The sequence below is a fragment of the Enhydra lutris genome, unplaced genomic scaffold, assembly GCF_002288905.1.
Source record: "Enhydra lutris kenyoni isolate GAN:26980312 unplaced genomic scaffold, ASM228890v2 scaffoldscaffold46, whole genome shotgun sequence".
Taxonomy (NCBI): Eukaryota; Metazoa; Chordata; class Mammalia; order Carnivora; family Mustelidae; genus Enhydra; species Enhydra lutris.
The window spans coordinates 12,753,522-12,773,105 of NW_019154130.1; the positions used below are offsets into that span (position 1 = coordinate 12,753,522).

The following is a 19,584-nucleotide window of genomic DNA, read 5'->3' on the forward strand; positions in this document are numbered from 1 at the left end:
AATCTCTCTGGCTCACAGATGAGAAAACTAAGATGGGTTAAATCCAAGGTCACAAAGCTACTCCCTTGCAGAACCAGGACTAGCTCAGACCAAGGCACATGCTGGCGGTTGTCAGTCTACTTATTGGAATTCAACTCAACTGATGTCTCTCTGAAAACCCTTCCTTAAGCTCCCCGATTCGATTTAATCTCTGCCCTTGCTCCCCCTGCCCACACAGTCCAAAGTGCCATTGTCTCTGTCTTGAATTTTTTTTTTAAATTCCCAAAGGCTAGGTACCCAAATATCCCTGTGGATCTAATGGCTGGGTCCAAGGCCAACCGGTCACATCGCATCTCTATCTGACCACTCTGCTGCTTCCACGCCATGAATCTCAGCATCTTGTGAGGTGAGGCAGGAGAAGTACCTTCTTCAGGGAAGTGGAGAACTCGCTACACTGGACAGAAGAACCCTGATGGGCAGAGCTGAACTTGGCCTGAATCCTGATAGACAATTCCTAAAACAGCTGATGGTAGATGAGTCAATTTGGAAGGCCTTGAAAAAGTAGGTGATTCAACCCTATTCAGACAAAGTAAATCCTTCAGGGATCTGGGGAAAGGCTCACATTTAAAGTGTGGTACTGGCATAAAAATAGAGATATAGGCCGATGGAACAGAATCAAAGGCCCAGAAATAAACCCAAGTATATATGGTCAACTAATATTTGACAAGGGAGCCAAGAACACTCATTGAGGAAAGATAATGTCTTCAATCTTCAATAAATGGCATTGGGAAAACTGAATATTCACGTGCAAAAGAATGGAACTGGATCCCGACCTTATACCATTCACAAAAATTAACTCAGATGGATTAAAGACTTAAATGTGAGTCCTGAAACCATAACTCTGAGAAGAAACCATAGGCTAAAAGCTCCTTGGTGACTTCTTTGGATATGATACCTGTCACGGCCAGCGCGACAAATCCACCAGGAAACGTGAGGGCTAAGAGGATGGTGAAAAGAAATTAAGAGACAAAGAGATGGGGGCAGGAGGGACAATGAGGAGGATGCCCAGCAGTGCCAAATTTATTCCACATCTTACAATCATTTATAAGGCAGACCAGAATAGGAGGAGTAATACATCAGTACCTAGTCAGATGACCCAAGTTTCTATAACAAGTTTACATTAACTACAAGCAAACCTCGTGAGGTCAGGTAGTTTCGGCTAAAGTCATTAGCAAGACAATCAGCCAGGGAGTGGGTTATGGGAGGTACAGAACAACAAGGACCTACAAAGAATTCATGACCCTGACCACATTGTTCCCTTCTGTAGAGGGAGTATGTGGGAAGTCACGTAGGCGAGCGCACGACACATAGCACAGACCCTTTTCTCGGTGTACTCAACTTTCCCGCCCTTAACCTTGTCAAGGTGTCCGGACTTTGAAGGAGACACAAGTCAGGGCCTGGTTTGGTCCTTGACTCCAACCGTGCCGTGGCCTCCCACAGATACCAAAAGTAGAAGCAACAAAAGCAAAAATCAAGAGATGGAACAATACCAAACTAAGAAGCTTCTGCACAGGAAAAAAAAAAAAAAATCAAAAAATGAAAAAGCAACCTATAGAATGGGAGAAAATATTTGCAAATCTGATAAGACATTATCAAGTTATATAAGAAACTGTTATATAACAAACTCTTACAACTCAACAGCAAATTTCCAAGTTATATAAGAAACTCTTACAACTCAATAGCAAAAAATAATCATTATCATCTGATTTTTAAATGGGCAGGGAACCTGAAGAGACATTTTTTCCGAAGACACAAAAATGGCCAACAGATCCATGAAAAGCTGCTCAACATCGCTATCATCAGGGTCATGCAAATCAAAACCACGATGAGACATCACCTCATTCCCACTAGAATGGCTATTATCAAAAAGGCAAGACACAATGAGCTCTGGTAGGGATGTGGAAAAAAGGAACCCTCATGCACCCCTGGTGGGAATGTAAATTGGTACAACCACTATGGAAAACCACGATGGATGGTTCCTCAAAAAAAGTAAAACAGAACTACAGTATGATCCAGCCATTCTACTTCTAGGTATATATCCAGAGGAGATGAAACTGCCATCTTGAAGAGACGTCTGTACCCCCTTGGTCATTGCAGCATTATTCATAGTAGCCAACACATGGAAACAACCTAAGTGTCTGTTGACAGATGAATGGATAGAGGAAAAGTGTACACACACACACGTACACACACAGTGGAATATTATTCAGTCATAAAAAGGAAGGAAAGCTTGCCATTTGCAAAAACATGGACAGACCCTGAGAGGCATTATGCTGAGTGAAATCAGTCAGACACAGAAACACAGATACAGCTTGATCTCACTTATATGTGGAATCTAAAAACATCCAATGTAGAAACAGGGAGTAGAAGGGATTTGCTAGGAGTTGGGGCTGAGGGAAATGGGGAGATGTTGGCCAAAGGATGAAAACTTCTAGTTATAAGATGAATAAGTTCTGGGGATCTAGTGCACAGCTAGTGACTATAGTGAACAACACTGTATTATGTACTTGAAAGTTACTGAGAGAATAAATCTTAAATATGCTCACCCTGCAAAAATTATGTGAGGTGATAGAAGTGTTAGCTAGCCTTATTGTGGTCATCATTTTGGAATACCTCTTTGTGTTAAATCGTCACCTTTCACACCTTAAATGTGTATAATATTATATGTCAATAAAGCTGGAGAAAGCCCCAAAGGTCAGCCTCTCTCACTTCACCCCTTCCTCACAGAGAAAAGATCATGTGTCCATAGAGCCTTTTTTCACGTCCCACAACCCGCTGCGGGTCAGCACAAGAGAGGTGAGAGAGATGCGCAGTTGGAAGAAACCACCGCGTCAGACCGTGAGTGGCCATCCTATGTGATGGTGCCTTCCACCTTGAAGACTTTCTCAGGGCCTTAAAGGGAGAATGACTCTCTACAGCACAGCTTCTGACCCAGCGAACAACAGCCTGGGGCACCAAACTCAGCCAGGCCCTGATTTTTTTTTTTTTTTTTTTTACAAATAAAGTTTTATTGGTACATTGCATGTCCATTCAGTTACCTGTTGTCTATAGCTGCTTCTGCTCTGCTGGGAGAGGTGCAGGCCGCTTGGCCCACCAGACCTGAAACTTTCATTATCTGGCTCTCTACAGAAAAAGGTTGCCAACCCCTAGCTTTTCTGCCTCTTTGCTGTTGCTGTTGTTGTCGATCCAGGTACCTCATATAAGTGCCTTCATATGCGACTGGATCTCTTTGTGACTGGATTCTTCTACTTGGCATACCAGTTTTGAGAGTCATCCACACTGAAGCTCATGTCAGAATTTCTTTCCTTTTGACAGCTGAATAATATTCCACTGGATAGAGAGCACACACTGTGTTTAGCCCTTTATCCACTGGCAGACACTTGGGCTGATTCCACTCTGGGGCTGCTGCAAAGAGTGCTGCCTCCTGGCTAACTCTTGAATCTCCTCCTGCAACACCTGCCTTGGTCCCTTAGCCACCGAGGCCTACTGTCGCCTTCTGTCGATTCCTCAAATGTATGGTGTCCCCTTCTACCTTTTGGCCGGAGTACTTCCCACGCCCTCCACTTTTACCCGTTCACCCTCTTAACCCCTCCTTAGCCTTCAGTCTAAACCACTTCTGGGAACTCTCCCTAGTTCCCCCACTTACCTCCCTGCCAGCTCAAACTCGATCAGCTCGGTCTGGTCAGGAGCTCTGATGGTACCCTGCACAGCATCGTTAGAACCTCTCATGCTGTTTGTAATTACTGACACAATCTTATAATATTTATGTGTGGTTATGTGATTAATGTCAGACTTCACAAGACCAAGGCTATGTCTTTGCTTCCCGTTATACCCCCACTGACAAGCCTATAGCCGAGAACCAACCACTGACATATACACATGTATATGTAAGATATACATATCTTCTTTGTGTTTCACAGGTTGTAATTTATAATCAGTGTCTGGGATCCCCTTGCACATGGTGATGAGAGCTCATAAGACACTGGCTCGAACAATGAAGACCCTTGCAGGCAGGTGTTCCTCTGAACCCCCCAAGGGGGTGATTGAGGGCAACAGAAGGGGTCAGGTATTAGTCCTAGATGGTCCTAGGACTGTGTTGCAAAAGTAACAGATGACAGTCACATGGGCTCTGTTTGCTTGAGACAGGAGGCAGGGAGAAGGTCTGAGATTGGGGCAGGCCCCGAGTCCCTCTGCACACTTGCCCGGGACAGAGAGCCAGCTCTGGATAAATGCCCAAGTCAAAGGTGAATGAGTACAGCTAGGGGGATGGGGGTCTGAAAATCCTTGAAAGCCTTTGCAATGTTGCAGGAAGCCAAAATGAAGGTCAGGTTCAGCCAGGGCCTCTGCCCCTTGTTTCCTACAGAAGCATGGGCCAGACACTCTGTCTCTGGCTGGCCTCAGCCCCCCACATGGGCCTTCACATGCTGGAAATGCAATGGAACTCTCCCCACTGCTCCCCCACATCCTAGAGGCAAGGATCCCAGAGCAGGGTTCCAGGGCTCTGACACACAACAGGTGTCAAACTCAGACTCCTTATGGTGTTTCCTAGTAAGATTATAAATTATCATTTTTAAAAAGATTTTATTTATTTATTTGAGAGAGAGAGACAGAGAGAGCACGAAAGCCAAGGGAAAAGGCAGAGAGAGAAGCAGACTCTCCTCCAAGCAGGGAGCCCGATGCGAGGCTTGATCCCAGGACTCTGGGATCATGACATGAGCCAAAGGCAGAGGCTTAACCCACTGAGCCACCCAGGCGCCCCTAAATCAGCATTTCATGTTCCATGCCTTAATGGCAATTTTGTTCAAGTGTAGATATTTAAAACATGCTACCCACTTTGGGAAGCCTGTTTAGCATTTCTTCCATTTTTAAAACACCGAGAACCTCAAAAGAATGAAGGGACCTGGGTACTGTCAGACTCCGAGGGTCCCTTCCGCCGGCCAGTATGTAGCTACCGAAAACTGTGTCACCCTCTGCCGGCAGCAAGATCCCCCCAAACCAGAGCCAGGCACACACTGCACCCCACTTTGATGATATTCCCCCTGGACGCCTACAGGCTCACCATAAGCTTCTGTATGAAGTCCTTTGCTCTAATAGTCTAGTTCTCCACTCTCTGACCCACCCCCAACCCCGAGCAGACCCGGACATGCCTCTTCATGATAAGCACTAGAGGGATCCACACATGCTGCTCATACAACAGCCCCTTGCCCCCCCCCCGGGGGGGCCACTGCACACTTAAAATGCAGGGAGTCAACTGATAGGAGCCGGAGGTCTAATATACACACTGGGTTCTGAAGACTGCATAGGGAAAAAAATGCAAACTATTTCAGTGTTAATATTTTATATCAATTCTATGTTGCAATGGTAATATTTTGCCACATTCCATTAAATGACACCTATTATCAAAAGATCACTTGTTTCTTTTCACTCTCTTCAACGCAATACTAGAAAATGTAAGGTTAGGGATGCAGCTCACACCTCCTGTCCAGGGGCAGTGCTGGCGAAGAGCCTGCCGCAGCTGGCCAGCTTTCCCCATCCAAGGCCTGACGGCAAACATTTCCAGCTTTGTGGGTCATACCCAACTCATCCGGGCGGCAGGAAAGCAGCCACAGACAATGCACTCAGCGGTGAACCCGACTGCGTTGCCACAAGTGCAGATTTGGCCCCACGAGGATGGTTTACTGACTCTTGCTTTAGAGAATCCCTTGCTTAAAAGGGTCATTTCTAGAACATTCCCTAGCTTAAAAAGGGTCATTTCCAGAACGTGCTATTCATTTTTTTCATGGGCTGTTGGTGAAAAGCCACCTTCTGTTCAACCGGAGAAAGAAAAGCACAAGGGCTTTCGAGGTTCCCCTAGAGCGGGGTAGTCCGGGGGCCATGAAGCCGCCCCTGGCAGCCCCCAGGGCTCCGCGGCCTCCCGGGCCCCCACCAAACACACTTACTTGGGCGTGTGGGCCTCCTCCACACGGTGACCCAGCTGGAACTCGTGGGACTTGCTTCGATGCAGGGCCGTGAAACCCGGAATCAAGTGGATCAGCTTCCGCGAGGAGGGCGGCGGGGTCCCCGGGGGCTTCAGCTTGTTCTTCCTCCTCGTGGGCGGTGTGCCAGGCGGGGTCACGGTGGTGACGATGTTGGGCGTGCGCGGCGGCGTGCGCACCGCGTGCCGCTGCCGGGGAGACGGGGGCAGGGAACGGTGGCCTGACTCCAGCGGCGGTGGCGGGCACAGACCCGGGTAGGCGTCCACGGTGAGCCTGTCCACGTGGGTGTACACGGGGGCCCCGGGCGAGGGGCTGGCGTGACAGTAGTGCTGGACGCACTTGGTCTGGACCCTGGGGCTCTGGGAGAGGTGGGTGCGGATCCACGGGGTGGGCTCCGGGGGGCACACGGGATTGTTCTCCTTCCCGGTTTCCGTGGTGGGCCACTGGATGGTCCAGTCTTGTTTGGAAAGGTTGCCTCCTGAGTTGGAACAAGGAGCAGAGAGACAGCAGATAAGCCGGGAGACAAGCCTGGTAAGTTACACCTTAGGCACCTTGCGATATAGGCGCGTTACAGGGACTCTCCTTACAGCGTCTGCACATCACACCCCACAGACACCACTGTGTGTGCACTTTATGCCTTATGCGCCTCAGAGCACGCCTGTTGTCCGAGCCCCCCAGTCTCTGGTATTTGTTAGAACAGCCTGACAGATGGTTAACAGGATCACTCTGTATTATTTCTTAGGACGGCAGGTCAGTCTGCGATTAGCTCCATAAACGTTTCAGCTGGAAAAAATTGGAAATAAAAGCATTGAGGGCAGGGCCGACTTTAGGTAGAGCGCGCAGCCTCCTAAGGAAATGACATCGAAGCTGGCATGGAGGACAAGAAAGGGACTGGATCACTAAGAGCCAAGGACAGAGCATGACAGGTGTGGGGCGAGGGAGGCAGAGGACGAGGAAAAAAAACATACAGACAGGAAGGGGTTCTTTTTTTTTTTTTTTTAAGATTTTTTAAATTTATTTGACAGAGAGACAGCAAGAGAGGGAACACAAGCAGGCTTCACACCGAGCAGGGGCTCGATATGGGGGCTCGATCCCAGGACCCTGGGATCATGACCTGAGCAGAAGGCAAACTCTTAATGACCGAGCCACCCAGGCACTCAGGGGCTCTTTCTTTTTTTTTTTTTTTTAAAGTCTTGCAACAGTTTATTAGGGAAAAAAATGGAAGCTCAGTCAGGACTCCCTGCTCAGCGGGGAGTCTGCTGCTCCTTCTGCCTCCCACCCTGTGCTCTCTCTCTCTTTCTCTCTCAAATAAAAAATTAAATCTTTTTTTTTTTTAAATCCCCACTGTCGGGGCACCCGAGTGGATCAGTCAGTTACGTGGCTGCCTTTAGCTCAGGTCATGATCCCAGGATCCTGGGATCGAGCCCCATGTCAGGCTCCTTGCTCGGCAGAGAGCCTGCCTCGCCCTCTCCCTCTGCCTGCCGCTCTGCCTACTTGTGCGCTCTCTCTCTGTGAGTCAAATAAATAAATAAAATCTTTTTTTAAAAATCCCCCCTGTCTGAATGCAAGCTGGGGTTTTCAGCCCTGGTATAAGTTAAACCAAAAAAATTAAAATAAAAATTTAAAAACTCAATTGTACATGAACATCTTCACTCCTTTGCCATGCTGGAATGGCAAATACCAACGTGGTCTACATACACAGACTCCATGCTAAGAGATACAAAGAGATATAAAAGCCTAAGGGTTGGGGCACCTGGGTGGCTCAGTGGGTTAAGCCTCTGCCTTCGGCTCAGGTCATGATCTCAGGGTACTGGGATCGAGCCCCGCATTGGGCTCTCTGCTCAGCAGGGAGCCTGCTTCCCCCCTCTCTCTCTGCCTGCTGCTCTGCCTGCTTGGGATCTCTTTCCCTATCAAATAAATAAAATAAAATCTTAAAAAATAACACATAAGGGTCAAATAACACCAAGTGGACAGGCTCCAAACCCATCTAAATTAGGGTAGGCACTTTCTTAGGTCCCTTTTAGGGGTGGCTCCTCGGAGGCAGTGTGCCCAAGGTGCGGTGACAATGGGGTGAATGGCTCAAGGAGAGGCCGAAGGGACAGGCCACCAGGACCACAGGCCAAACGCAGTGTAGTTTTAATTCCAAGGTCAGTGGGAAGCCAATGGGAGTTTTGATATGAAGTTCCTTTTTCAAAGATCTTACGTGGACAAGCAGAGTCCATGGAAGGTTCTGCAGGGCTCCTGGCACGAGATGATGCTTGGCCCCACATGGGTGGTGGCCGCAAAGACGGAGGGAAGTCAGTGGGGATCGCTGCATGACAAGGCAGGACCTGGCAGAAGGCTGTCGAGGGTCCTCCCATCAAGGGACCAGGAAGCGACAAGGGGCAGAAACGAATTCCAGCCGGCGAGCAATAACCATAATAATTACTATAAGGACCATAACAAGAGCTAATTTATAGAACATCTGACAGTTTACAAAGTGCTTTCATGAACACTGACTCACTGCCCCATTTTTAATTAAAACTACTCATTTGGTTATTATATATTCATTATAGAAAAATTAGAAAACTCGGATAAGGAAAAAGGCAATGTTGGTCCACAGCCTATAACCACCATCCCTGTTAATGTGTGGCTGTGGAGCCTGCCAGATGGTTTTCTGTGCATCTTTTTTCAAGAAATGCCATAAGATCTTATTGAATGACTTGTGATCTGCTTTTCTTCATTTGTTACATTCGGATTGCTTTACCTCTTTTCTCATTTTTATGACTCTGTGTGCAAAGGGCCATTTTGGTCTCTACTTTGTAGGTAAGGACATAGAAGCACAGAAATGAAGATGTGCCCAAGGTCACGCCAGAGAGGGGGACAGGCAGCTGGGGTTTACACCCAGGGCCTGGGCCACCTCCACAGCTGGGGCCCCAGGGGCAGCTGAGACAGAGGCCTGGGACTCTTCTGAGGTCCCCAGGCCATCATGGATGAGTCAAATGGGAACAGAAACTGGAACGAGGGCTTATTTCTGACATGGGTCTCCCTTTTCCCTTCTCCCAGCCTTTGCCAGAACATTCTACCAAAGTCACCATCACTATGGTGGTATATAAAGCTCTAAATAGGGGCGCCTGGGTGGCTCAGTGGGTTAAGCCGCTGCCTTCAGCTCAGGTCATGATCTCAGAGTCCTGGGATCGAGTCCCGCATCGGGCTCTCTGCTCAGCGGGGAGCCTGCTTCCTCCTCTCTCTCTGCCTGCCTCTCTGTCTACTTGTGATCTCTCTCTGTCAAATAAATAAATAAAATCTTTAAAAAAAAATAAAGCTCTAAATATAGACAAACATACTATTAGCCCTGTGACTATGAGCGAGCTCTTGAGTCTCATGACTTGGCCCTCTGTTTGGCTACCCACTTACTGGCTGTGTGGCCTTGGGCGCTTGTCTGACCTCTCTGAGTCAGCTTTATCACCTGTGAAATGGGACAAGAATGGGACATGCCTCTGGGGAACGGAATGAGAGGAATTGTGACAGCCCCAATGATATGCTTAAGACAGCCCCAGTGATGTGCTTACTTAGCCCAGCACCTGACACACGGCAGCGGACTGTGCATACTGGGACTCTCAACACCGTGGTGACAAAGCACTATCTCCCGTTTAAAGAATGTGCGCTCGTGCTGAGAAGTGTACCGGTAGCAGGTGCAGCCATCGCCCAGCGCACTTCCCAGAAGCTACCGCCCGGGGGCGCTGAAGAGCTCTGCGAGCTGGGGGCGGAAAGAATCCGGCCCAGATCAGCTTCTCCATCTCCCAGCAAGCTTTGGATTGGTGCATTTGCTCAGGGAATACAACAAACTCATGGTTAAACGAACCTAAGACATGTTTAAGGGACTAAACCTATTTTTTAAGTCATTCATTATATCGTGCACCCTAAGGCCACAGAAAAGTACTGTAGGCATTATTGCTATAATTATATATATATATATAGCAATGTATTTTTGCTATAATATTATTATAGCAAATATATTTATTGCTATAGTTATATGATAGCAAATATAGATTATTGCTATAATTATATATTATATGTAGCAACAAATATAATTATATATATGTTGCTATAGATATGTTTATACATTTATATAAAAATTATATAAAAATATATATTTATATTAAAAGGCAATATATAATTATAGCTGTCACCCCTATCCCGTGGGAACTGGGAGAAAATATGGGATTGGGACTCTGGGAGATCTGGCTTACAACCCTGATTTCACCCTTGATAGAGATCTGTGACCTCAGGTAAGTTCCTTGACTTCTGCGAGCCTCAGTCTTGGGGTGTGTAAAATGAGAATGATCATGGTTCCCTTGGGGGATGCAGTGAGGAAGAAATGCATTCATTCATCCATCTGAGTATTTCACAAATGTTTCGATGCCTCTCATGTACCAGGCACTGTTCCAGGCATCAGGATAGAGCAATGAATACAAATAAAGACCAAGGTCCCTATCCTCGCAGGGCACATGTTCTTAGTGGGGAAACAGAGTAAAAGGGGAATGAACAAATAAATGGCATATATATTATCCATTAGGTGCCATATAAAAAATATTGTCTATAATATATGAGTGGTAGTGCTCATGGGAAAAAAGTGGTGGGAAAAAAGTGGGCACTGGTGCTGGGGGAAAATGCTGGGGGACTACTGCAGTCAGATAAGGATAAGGAGGTGACAATGGACAAGAGCACATATGGCAGTGAGTGAGATAAAATGAGTCATGCCATCGGCACGGAGCCTGGATGACGCAGACTAATGGGCAGATGACTGAGGAGGACGAAGACATCTATTCTGGATGCCTAGGACTCATCCAATTTGCTCCTGGCACTCACTGTGCCCGCCCCTGGGGTTGGGTGTGTGCCTCTCCCCGTCCTCAAGATGCTCCCAGTCTGGCGCAGAGACTGACAATGAAATGAACACTCACTACAATTCCGCTCCTGTACTGACCCGAAGGAAGTGAATTCAAATGCTTGGATGTCAATGTTCCCAGCAGCCCTGGGCACACCAGGCAAAAGGTAGAAACACCCCAATGTCCATTGATCTGTCAGACGGATACACCAAATGTGGCATGTCTCTACAATGGGATATTATTCTGCCATAAGAAAGAACGAGGTGCTGACGCGTGCTACAACCGGGATACACCTCAAACATATTATGTTAAGTGACAGAAACCACACATGAAGAGCCACATTGTGTGTGATCCCATTTATGAAGGGTCCAGGATAGGGAAATCTAGAGACAGAAAGCAGATCGGTGGCTGCCAGAAGCTGGGGGAGAGGAGGGGGGGAATGGGAAGCAACTGTTTCCTGGGTATAGGTTTCCTTTTGGGGTGATAAAAATTGGGGGGAACTTTAAAGAGGCGGTGGTGGCACCATATTATGAATGCACTAAATGCCATGGAACTGTTGTCTTTAAAATGGCCATTGTTCTGTGAGCTTCACCTCGAGGAAGTAAATAAGGCAGTACCCACAACAGGGAACAGGGAATCTGATGTCAAAGAATACGCTGGTGTGTGAGAGCAGAGGCCAGGAATCTAGCTCCTGGGAGAGGGGTAGGGAAAGGTATCCTGGAGGAGGTGGCACCAATGCCCCGGCCTTGAGGTTGAAGGAGAACTCACCAGGAAAGCAATGGAGTCAAGAGTGGAGGGAGATGGGTGGAGACCCGACAGCAGGGTCAAGGCCAGGAGATGACTGAACAGGGTGTGTATGGAGGATTACAAGGAGCTCGTTGTGGCTGCAGCTATCTGGAGGGAGGAAGAAATGCAAGCCCATGCCAGAAAGAAGGGCAAAGGAGAACCATCCGGGGACTTGCTCTCCTAGGTGCAGGAAGATATTGAGAGGGAGAGGTCAACAGGACCCATCCCCTGCGGCTAACCTTCCCAAAGGGATGTGGTCTCCTGTAGCTCATCATGCACCTATAAGCTAAAGGCTGAGACCTCAACCCTGCAGTCATGCCAAGGGAGGGACCGGCACTTCCCCCAACCACAAACAACCACAGCCAAGTCCCTGTCTGGCCATAATACCACATTCATGAGACTTGAGCCCCCAAACTCTTGCTCACACCAAGGGTAGGGCTGGATCTCCCAGTGGGCAAAGGCTGAGAAGTGGTATGGGGCTGGAGGCCAAGGTTCTACCCATGATATCACTGTTATATACCAGCCACTGGTCACATAGGGCGAGGGCTGGTGTTCCCTCATCGTGTGGCTTAAAAATTGGTCCATTTGCCAGCAAGTCTGCTGGAGCCCAGAGTGCTGGCCCTGTCCCTTTGTGATCAAAGTGGGCACAGGCTGTGTGGGCAACCAATTTTTTTTTTTTAATTCCAGTTTCGTTAACACACAGTGTTATATTAGGTTCAGGCGGACAATAGAGTGATTCAGCACTTCATACATCACCCGGTACTCATGCCCACAAGCACCCATCTCCATCCCCATCTCCTATCTCCCCCACACCCCCCACCACCTCCCCTCTGGTAACCATCGGTTTGTTCTCTGCAGTTGAGAATCTGTTGCTTGTTTTGTTTTGGTTTGTCTCTCTCTCTCATTTCAATTGCTCATTTTTTTTTATTTCTTTAGTTCCACATGAATGAAATCATATGGTATTTGTCTTTCTCTGACTGATTTATTTCACTTAGCATTATACTCTCTAGCTCCAATCATGTTGTTGCAACTGGCAAGACTTCATTCTTTCTTACTTCTGAGTAATATTACATTGTATACATATATGCCACATTGTCTTTATCCATTCATCAGTCGATGGACACTTGGGGCGGCTTCCATATTTTGGCTGTTGTAAATAATGCTGCTATAAACACAGGGATGCATGTATCTCTTTGAATTAGTGTTTTTGTACTCTTTGGATAAATACCCAGTAGTGTGATTGCTGGATCATAACGTCGTTCTATTTTTTAACCTTTTCAGGAACCTCCATACTGTTTTCCACAGTGGCTGCACCAGTTTGCATTCCCACCACCAGAGCAAGAGGGTTGCTTTTTCTCCACATCCTTGCCAACACCTGTTGTTTCTTGTGGTTGTTGACTTTAGCCATTCTGGCAGGTGTGAGATGGTATCTGGTTATAGTTTTGATTTTCATTTCCCTAATAAGTGATGATAAGCACCTTTCGTGTGTAGACAACCATTCTTATTGCTCAACAGGACCCACTGTGTGTAGGGGAGGGACACGATCAGGTGAGTGTTGAGGAAAGCTGTGTCTGGCTAGAGCATGGAGAGAGGATTGGACACGTCAAAGGTAGCAGCAAGCCCGGCCTGAGGCCACTGAAGGCATGTGGATGGGAGATGATAAGGACCTGGGACAGGGTTGTGGCAGCAAAGATGGAGAGAAGGGGATTGCCTGGGCACAGGCGGAGGAGAAAAATACAGCTAACATTTACTGAGAACTTACTATTTCCTGACACTGATGTGTAATTTACATGTAAAAAAATTATATAGCTACATGGTAATACTGGTAGGCAAACACCACTCTATTCTATAGATGAGGAAATTGAGGCACAGAGACATTAAATGGCTTGTTCAAGACCACGCAGTCACGAAGAGGACAGCTGGGGTTGCAGTCTCCATCCCTAAGCATGACACTAAGCCAAGGCTGACACCCTGATCTCCAGCCTGGGTCACACAGTGGCTCATAGCCCTGATCACAGTGAGAGGAGACACAGGAGAAGGACACTGACCACAAAGGCGGTGGAGAGCTCAGGGTCACACAGGCTGAGTCTGAGGTTCCTGAGGGACATCAAGCGGGAGATGCCTGGGATACAGCAGAACCTCTCCCGCAGCCCCTTCCTCTCGCTAGGAATCCTGAGGTCACTCCTCAGGAAGAAGTTATTTTTCTAGACTGAGAAAATGGCTCATGAGATTCTAAAACCTCCCGAGTCTATCCAAGAGTCACCTCCGCCTCCTCTCCCGTCAGATCCTTGAGTCTACGGAGCAGATATCCATCCCATGGCCCTAAACTACAGGACAGGGAGGGGAGGCAATGAGCACATCACCCACTGCCCGGCTCCCGCAGAAGGAAGAGACAGCTCCGGGTTTGGGAGACTCACTTTCCGAACCAAAAGAACAAGAACGGGTTCTAAACAAACATCGAGCAAGGAAGCAGCCGTTTTATATGCACCGAACACCTGAACTTTGCAACATGATGCTTGAAAATTAACTTGCTCTGACCTTGCCTTGCTGTGACTCAGCCACTTCAACTATAAAACAGGAATCACAGCAGCGCTTTCCCCCAGGACTGGTCTGAAGATTAAATAAGACAATGCAAGGAGAGCAGTTAGCGTATCTCTGGCCCGCAGCCAATGTTGCATAAATGTTCATGTAAGATGGGGAATAAAACCATCTATTTCACACGATACTGGGGAGGATTAAATGAGATAAGCATGTAAATCGACATGCATTCAGTGACTATATCCCTGACCTTGCCCTATAGAAAGCAAACCCATGAAGCAAAAGCCAATGAATGAGTCCTTATGGCAGTTACATTCTATCCAACCAAAAAAAAGAAAAAAAGCTGAAATCCTAACCCTCGGGACCCATGAATGGGACCTTATTTGCTAAAAGGTTCTTTGCAGATGTGATCAAGTTAAGATGAGGGAACCCTGGATGGGGGGTAGGGCGTCCTAAATGCAATGATTGGTGTCCTTATAAGAAAAGAGAGAACCCAAAGGAGAGACCATGTGAACACAGAGGCAGAGATTAAAGGGATGCAGTTACAAACCAAGGAATGCCAGAGATCACCAGAAAGCCCCAGGAGCTAGGAGAGGGGTCTGGCACAACTTCGGCCCCCAAACCTTCTGACGGAGCTTGGCCCTGCCCATATCTTGGTTTGAAACGTGAAGCCCTCAGAACCATGAGAAAATACATTCCTGCTGCTTAAAACTACCTGCATTAGGGTGGCTTTGCTAGAGCAACCCTAGGAAACGCAGACAGACCTCAGCCACGAGCCAAGGATGCTTACTAACTACAGACTGGGGAGTCATGATATAAAAGGAAGCATTTGGAGGGCACCTGCCGGACTCGGGATTCAGTGCTGATCTTACTTACCCCGTCAGGTAAGTGCTATTGGCCCATATTCTAAATGAGCTGTGGATGAGTGACAGGACGTGGCTAACGTCCCATAGTGGGTAATGAACCTGTACCTTTCTCTTCCATCTTTGTCACAGGGCATCCTGCCATTGAGCCGGCCTGAAACCACCAAAGCCTGAAAGTTCCTCCAAACACACACACACACACGCACACAGACACACACACACGCACGCCCACACACACAGACACACACCTTCCCCCACCAGGTTCAAGGAAGCATCGAGATAGCCTCCAAGAATCCCTGCGCTAAAGTTGTTTTAAGTCTGAAAGATGAAAAGAGAGCGAGCACAGCTTTACCCCTGCCAAATTGCCCTCTCCATCAATTACTCTTCCTCTCCACCCCTACGTTTCAAAATCAGAAGTTTGGGAATGAAGAAGCCAAGTGCCTCATTTCATTACCCAAATTGTCAGCTGCTCAATTGACAGGGATAGGCTTCTCTCTGCCGAGGCTTCAGAAGTGCTTTCACTGATGGGCTGTATTATAACAACTCTTCCCCTCTCTCTTTTGATCCTCTTTTTAATAAAGTCGGAGGGAAAAAGGTAATTTTTCATTTTAAATAGGGAAGGTGTGGCACTAAGGTGCTCTGGGGGTTATTAATCGTGGCTCTCGCTATCTTGTCATCCATTTCTAGAAAATCATTTTATTTCAAGTCTTGAAATGGGCGGGGAGAAGGGAATAGGTTTTAAGAAATGAAAGGTCTGAGAATTGATTAAAGACATTTCAAGGTGTAAGGGTTTTTCTCCTGACATTCTCCGATAAGGGACTCAGAGAAATAAAAGCCATTCTCGAGGGAGAAAATGCTGTCAGAAAGTCTAGGCTAGTGTCTAACTTCTTTGTCCCTTCCCATTAAAATTTATAAACAGGCAAACGTGTGACTTCGAACTCGTCTGAATTTCAGAGCCAGCAGCAGAATGTGGAGATGCTCAAGCCCTTCAGAGGTAGAGGGGAAAGTCTGCAATTTCAGCATCGCCACTGCTTGTAATTTTCATGACTATTTCAAAGCACCTGTTCCTTGAATCCTTCCAACTTCCTAAGAGAAATACAACTTTTAGATGTGGGCTGCGGAGATTAGATTGAAGTCATCGGCGGAACAACCGAAAAGTTTTTACTTTAATCTTCCTAAATCTGCGGCAAGAGACAGAACTTCTGGATGTTGGTTGAAAATGTTTCGCCGGAGTCATTGGTAAAGGAAAAAAAAAAAAGTAACAATAACAACCATTATTCACACTAATGATACTTACTATTTATTGAGAACTATGTGTCAGATAGTGTTCTAAGTATTTTGTATGCATAACTTCACATTATCCTCATCAGCCCCGGGGAAGAAAATTCTGCTCTCATCTCCATTTCACGGTGGAGGAAGTAGGAGATGATCTGAGAGACTGAGCTGCCCAAGATCCCATAGCGAGCAAGTGGCAGAGTGGGATTTCCAGTCCAGGTCTCTATCCCTCACCTTCACGGCCTTCCAGGACACCCTCCAGAAATGAGAAAACCATCCAAAAAGCCCTCGAAAGGCTGAACCGTTTTACACAGTCCTGCCAGGTCAGCACCAGGAGCAGTACTGTCTGAGCCTTCAAAAGTCAACTAACTATGACACTTGTTTTAGGGCACAATCCCGGAAAGAGTGAAACCTGAAATCCAGGAAGAGTTTCAAGTTTCTAGCGGTACTTGCAAAAAGAAGCAAATAAGGACAAATGAAAAACACAGTTGCCAAAGCAATTCAACACTGGCAAGAATCTTAATCTAAGACCTCATTAATGAGCTTGGCATCTGGCCGAGCCGTGGGTCCCGCTGGGCCCTGTTCTCCCCAACCCCGGCGTCCCCAAGCAGAACCAAACAAAGGCACTGACCCCAGTCTGTGCAGGTCATCTAGGAGAAGGGAGGGGGCTGGGAACTTGGGCTCTGACCCAGTAATGCCTCTCAGGCCCTGCTCTCTACAGCATTTCCAAGTTTATTACCCACCAAAGATCCAGGGAGATCAACCTTCAGTCACGAAATTCGAGGGAGCTTTCCTGTTCTAACAAAGTTATTTTTTTCCTAAAACCGGGTACACTTTGCATTAACCATTTTAAAGAGCAGAATTCAGTGGCATTTGGTACATTCACAATGTTGCCTCTATCCATTCCAAAAATCTGTCATCATCCCAAAAGAGAATCCCATGCCCATCCCAATCCCATGCCCATGAAGCAGCCACTCCTCCTCCCTGCCCCCTGTTCTCCCAGCCCTGGCGAACCACTAATCTGTCTTCTGTCTTTCTGGGTTTACCTATTCTGGATTTTTCATATAAATGAAGTCATACAATATGTGACCTTGTGTAACTGGCTTCTTTCACTTAACACAATATGTTCAAGGCTTATCCATGGTGTAGGGTGTATCAGAATCGTATTCCTTTTTGTGGCCAAAAAACATTCCCTTCTAAGACTAGCCCACATATCATTTAACTGATCACCAGCTGATGGACATTTACTGGCTTTTGCCTATTATGAACAGGGCTTCTAGGAACATTGGCATTACAAGTATATGAACAACTGCTTATCAGTTCTTTGGGGGACAGAGCCAGGAGCAAAATTGCTGGGTCCCGGGGTAAACCACTGTGTTTAACCTTCTGAGAAACTGGGGTGCAAGGGTGGCTCAGTGCGTTAAGCCTCTGCCTTTGGCTCAGGTCATGATCCCAGGGTCCTGGGTTTGAGCCCCGCATCTGGCTCTCTGCTCAGTGGGGAGCCTGCTTCCCTTCTTCTCTCTCTACCTGCCTCTCCACCTACTTGTGATCTCTGTCTGTCAAATAAGTAAATAAAATCTTAAAAAAAAAAAAAAACCTTCTGAGAAACCACCAAACTTTCCCACAGCAGCTATTCCATTCACATTCCCACCAGCAATGTACAAGGGCTGTGATACCTACACATGCTAGGCTGCTCGTTATTTTACTTTGATGACGATGATTGCCATCCCAGGGAGCATGTAACAAAGCACTTTTTATAAAAACCATAGTTAAAGTTCACCGAGTGCTTGCTGTGGCCACGCTCCCTCTCATCCTCATGCCCTCTTGCATTTAATTCTCTTTAATAATCTTGTGGGCTTGGTGAGGGCTTGGAAAAGTTGAAACACTCACCCAAGGCCAAGATATAAACTCTGGTAGTCTGACCCCAAAGCATGGTTCTCTCGACGGCCACATGGCATACAGCACATCTGAATTAATCCCCACAGCCACCCAAGGGGAGGCCTGTTATCAGCCCCATCTTTCAGATGGAGAAACTGAGTCTCAGAGAAGAGCAGGGGACTCTCCCTAGGTCCACCCATCAGCAAAGCTCCAGGTCTATCCCACTCTGACCCCCATGGTGTTTTGCCCCCACCATGCAAATACTCTTTGACAATATTCAGTGTTTTCATTGTCAAGAACAATTAAAATTGTGACTGGGCTGCTTCCTGCATCCAGAATGAAGAGAGCAACTGTGACCATCTGTTGGGCATTTTCAACTGAAAACAACCTTCCTGGTTAATATCACAGTTAGAATCTGCATGGGGAATGTTGCGATAAAACACATGCCAGACAATCTTGTGGTTGGGGCGTTTGCTAGAGCAGCGAGCAGCAAGCCCTGTTAAGTGTTGAAGCCCCAATTCACACGAGTCCAGATTTCAGGGCTCGAGGGTAGAGGCAATATTCAGGGTATCATCTACAACATCTGCGTTGTTGGTAGTAACGGGGTCTGACTTTGGATCCTACAGTCTCATTGGAACCATGGTTCTGAACCACACTGACTGTCCTCATCACAAGGTAACTCTAACGTCCCAACGTCCCAACTAACGTCCCAACGTGGATGGCAAGCAGAGGAGACTGTAGAGTGCGCCAGACCAACCTCGGGGATACCCGGGATCCAGGCGGCTGCAGGCATAGCCCCGCCCCACTTCCTACAATGCCAAGCGCTCATCAGCATCAGTCACTACCTCCACCCTCCTCCTCTCCGTCCTCCCCACCTCCCCACTCAGTGCGATTATTTTGTTATATAGTCAATCCTTGTTATTTGCAGCCGTTACGTTCTATGAAGATGCTGCAAACACTGGACCTTTGTTCCTCGTGGAAATAATGAGGTTAGATTCCTAGAAGCCTCCGCCACATTTTGTCAACGGATTCATAGGTCATCCTATTTTTATGTAGGTTTTTGTCTAAAGGCATCTTGTGTAATATAGATAAAGGCACCTTGTGTAATATAGATAGCCAATTCATTAACAGCAAATTCACAGCCAGCAGTGCTACCACTTGAGATGGAAAGCCGGAACAAACCTTATGTAACAATGTCTTTTTCTCCATAAGGCATGTGGCAGCCTTCTTGTGCTCAGACGGCACCTCAGCCCTGTGCTCGGGGTCATCTCAAACAGTGAAATCACCAACCAAAAAAAACCACAGAAACTGTGAAAAACGTGGCACTAAATTCAAGACCACCGAAAGGACTCTTGTTCATAC

The 19,584-nt window shown here is 47.1% G+C and overlaps 1 protein-coding gene across 1 annotated transcript in view; it reads right to left on the reverse strand.

Moving 5' to 3' along the window:
- LOC111156475 (kinase suppressor of ras 2) overlaps positions 1-19,584 on the reverse strand; it is a 390,957-nt gene that overhangs the window by 223,366 nt on the left and 148,007 nt on the right. Inside the window, exon 4 of the mRNA XM_022517399.1 lies at positions 5,979-6,492. Within this exon, the coding sequence (XP_022373107.1) occupies positions 5,979-6,492 (514 nt within the window). The remainder of the gene's footprint in view (positions 1-5,978; positions 6,493-19,584) is intronic.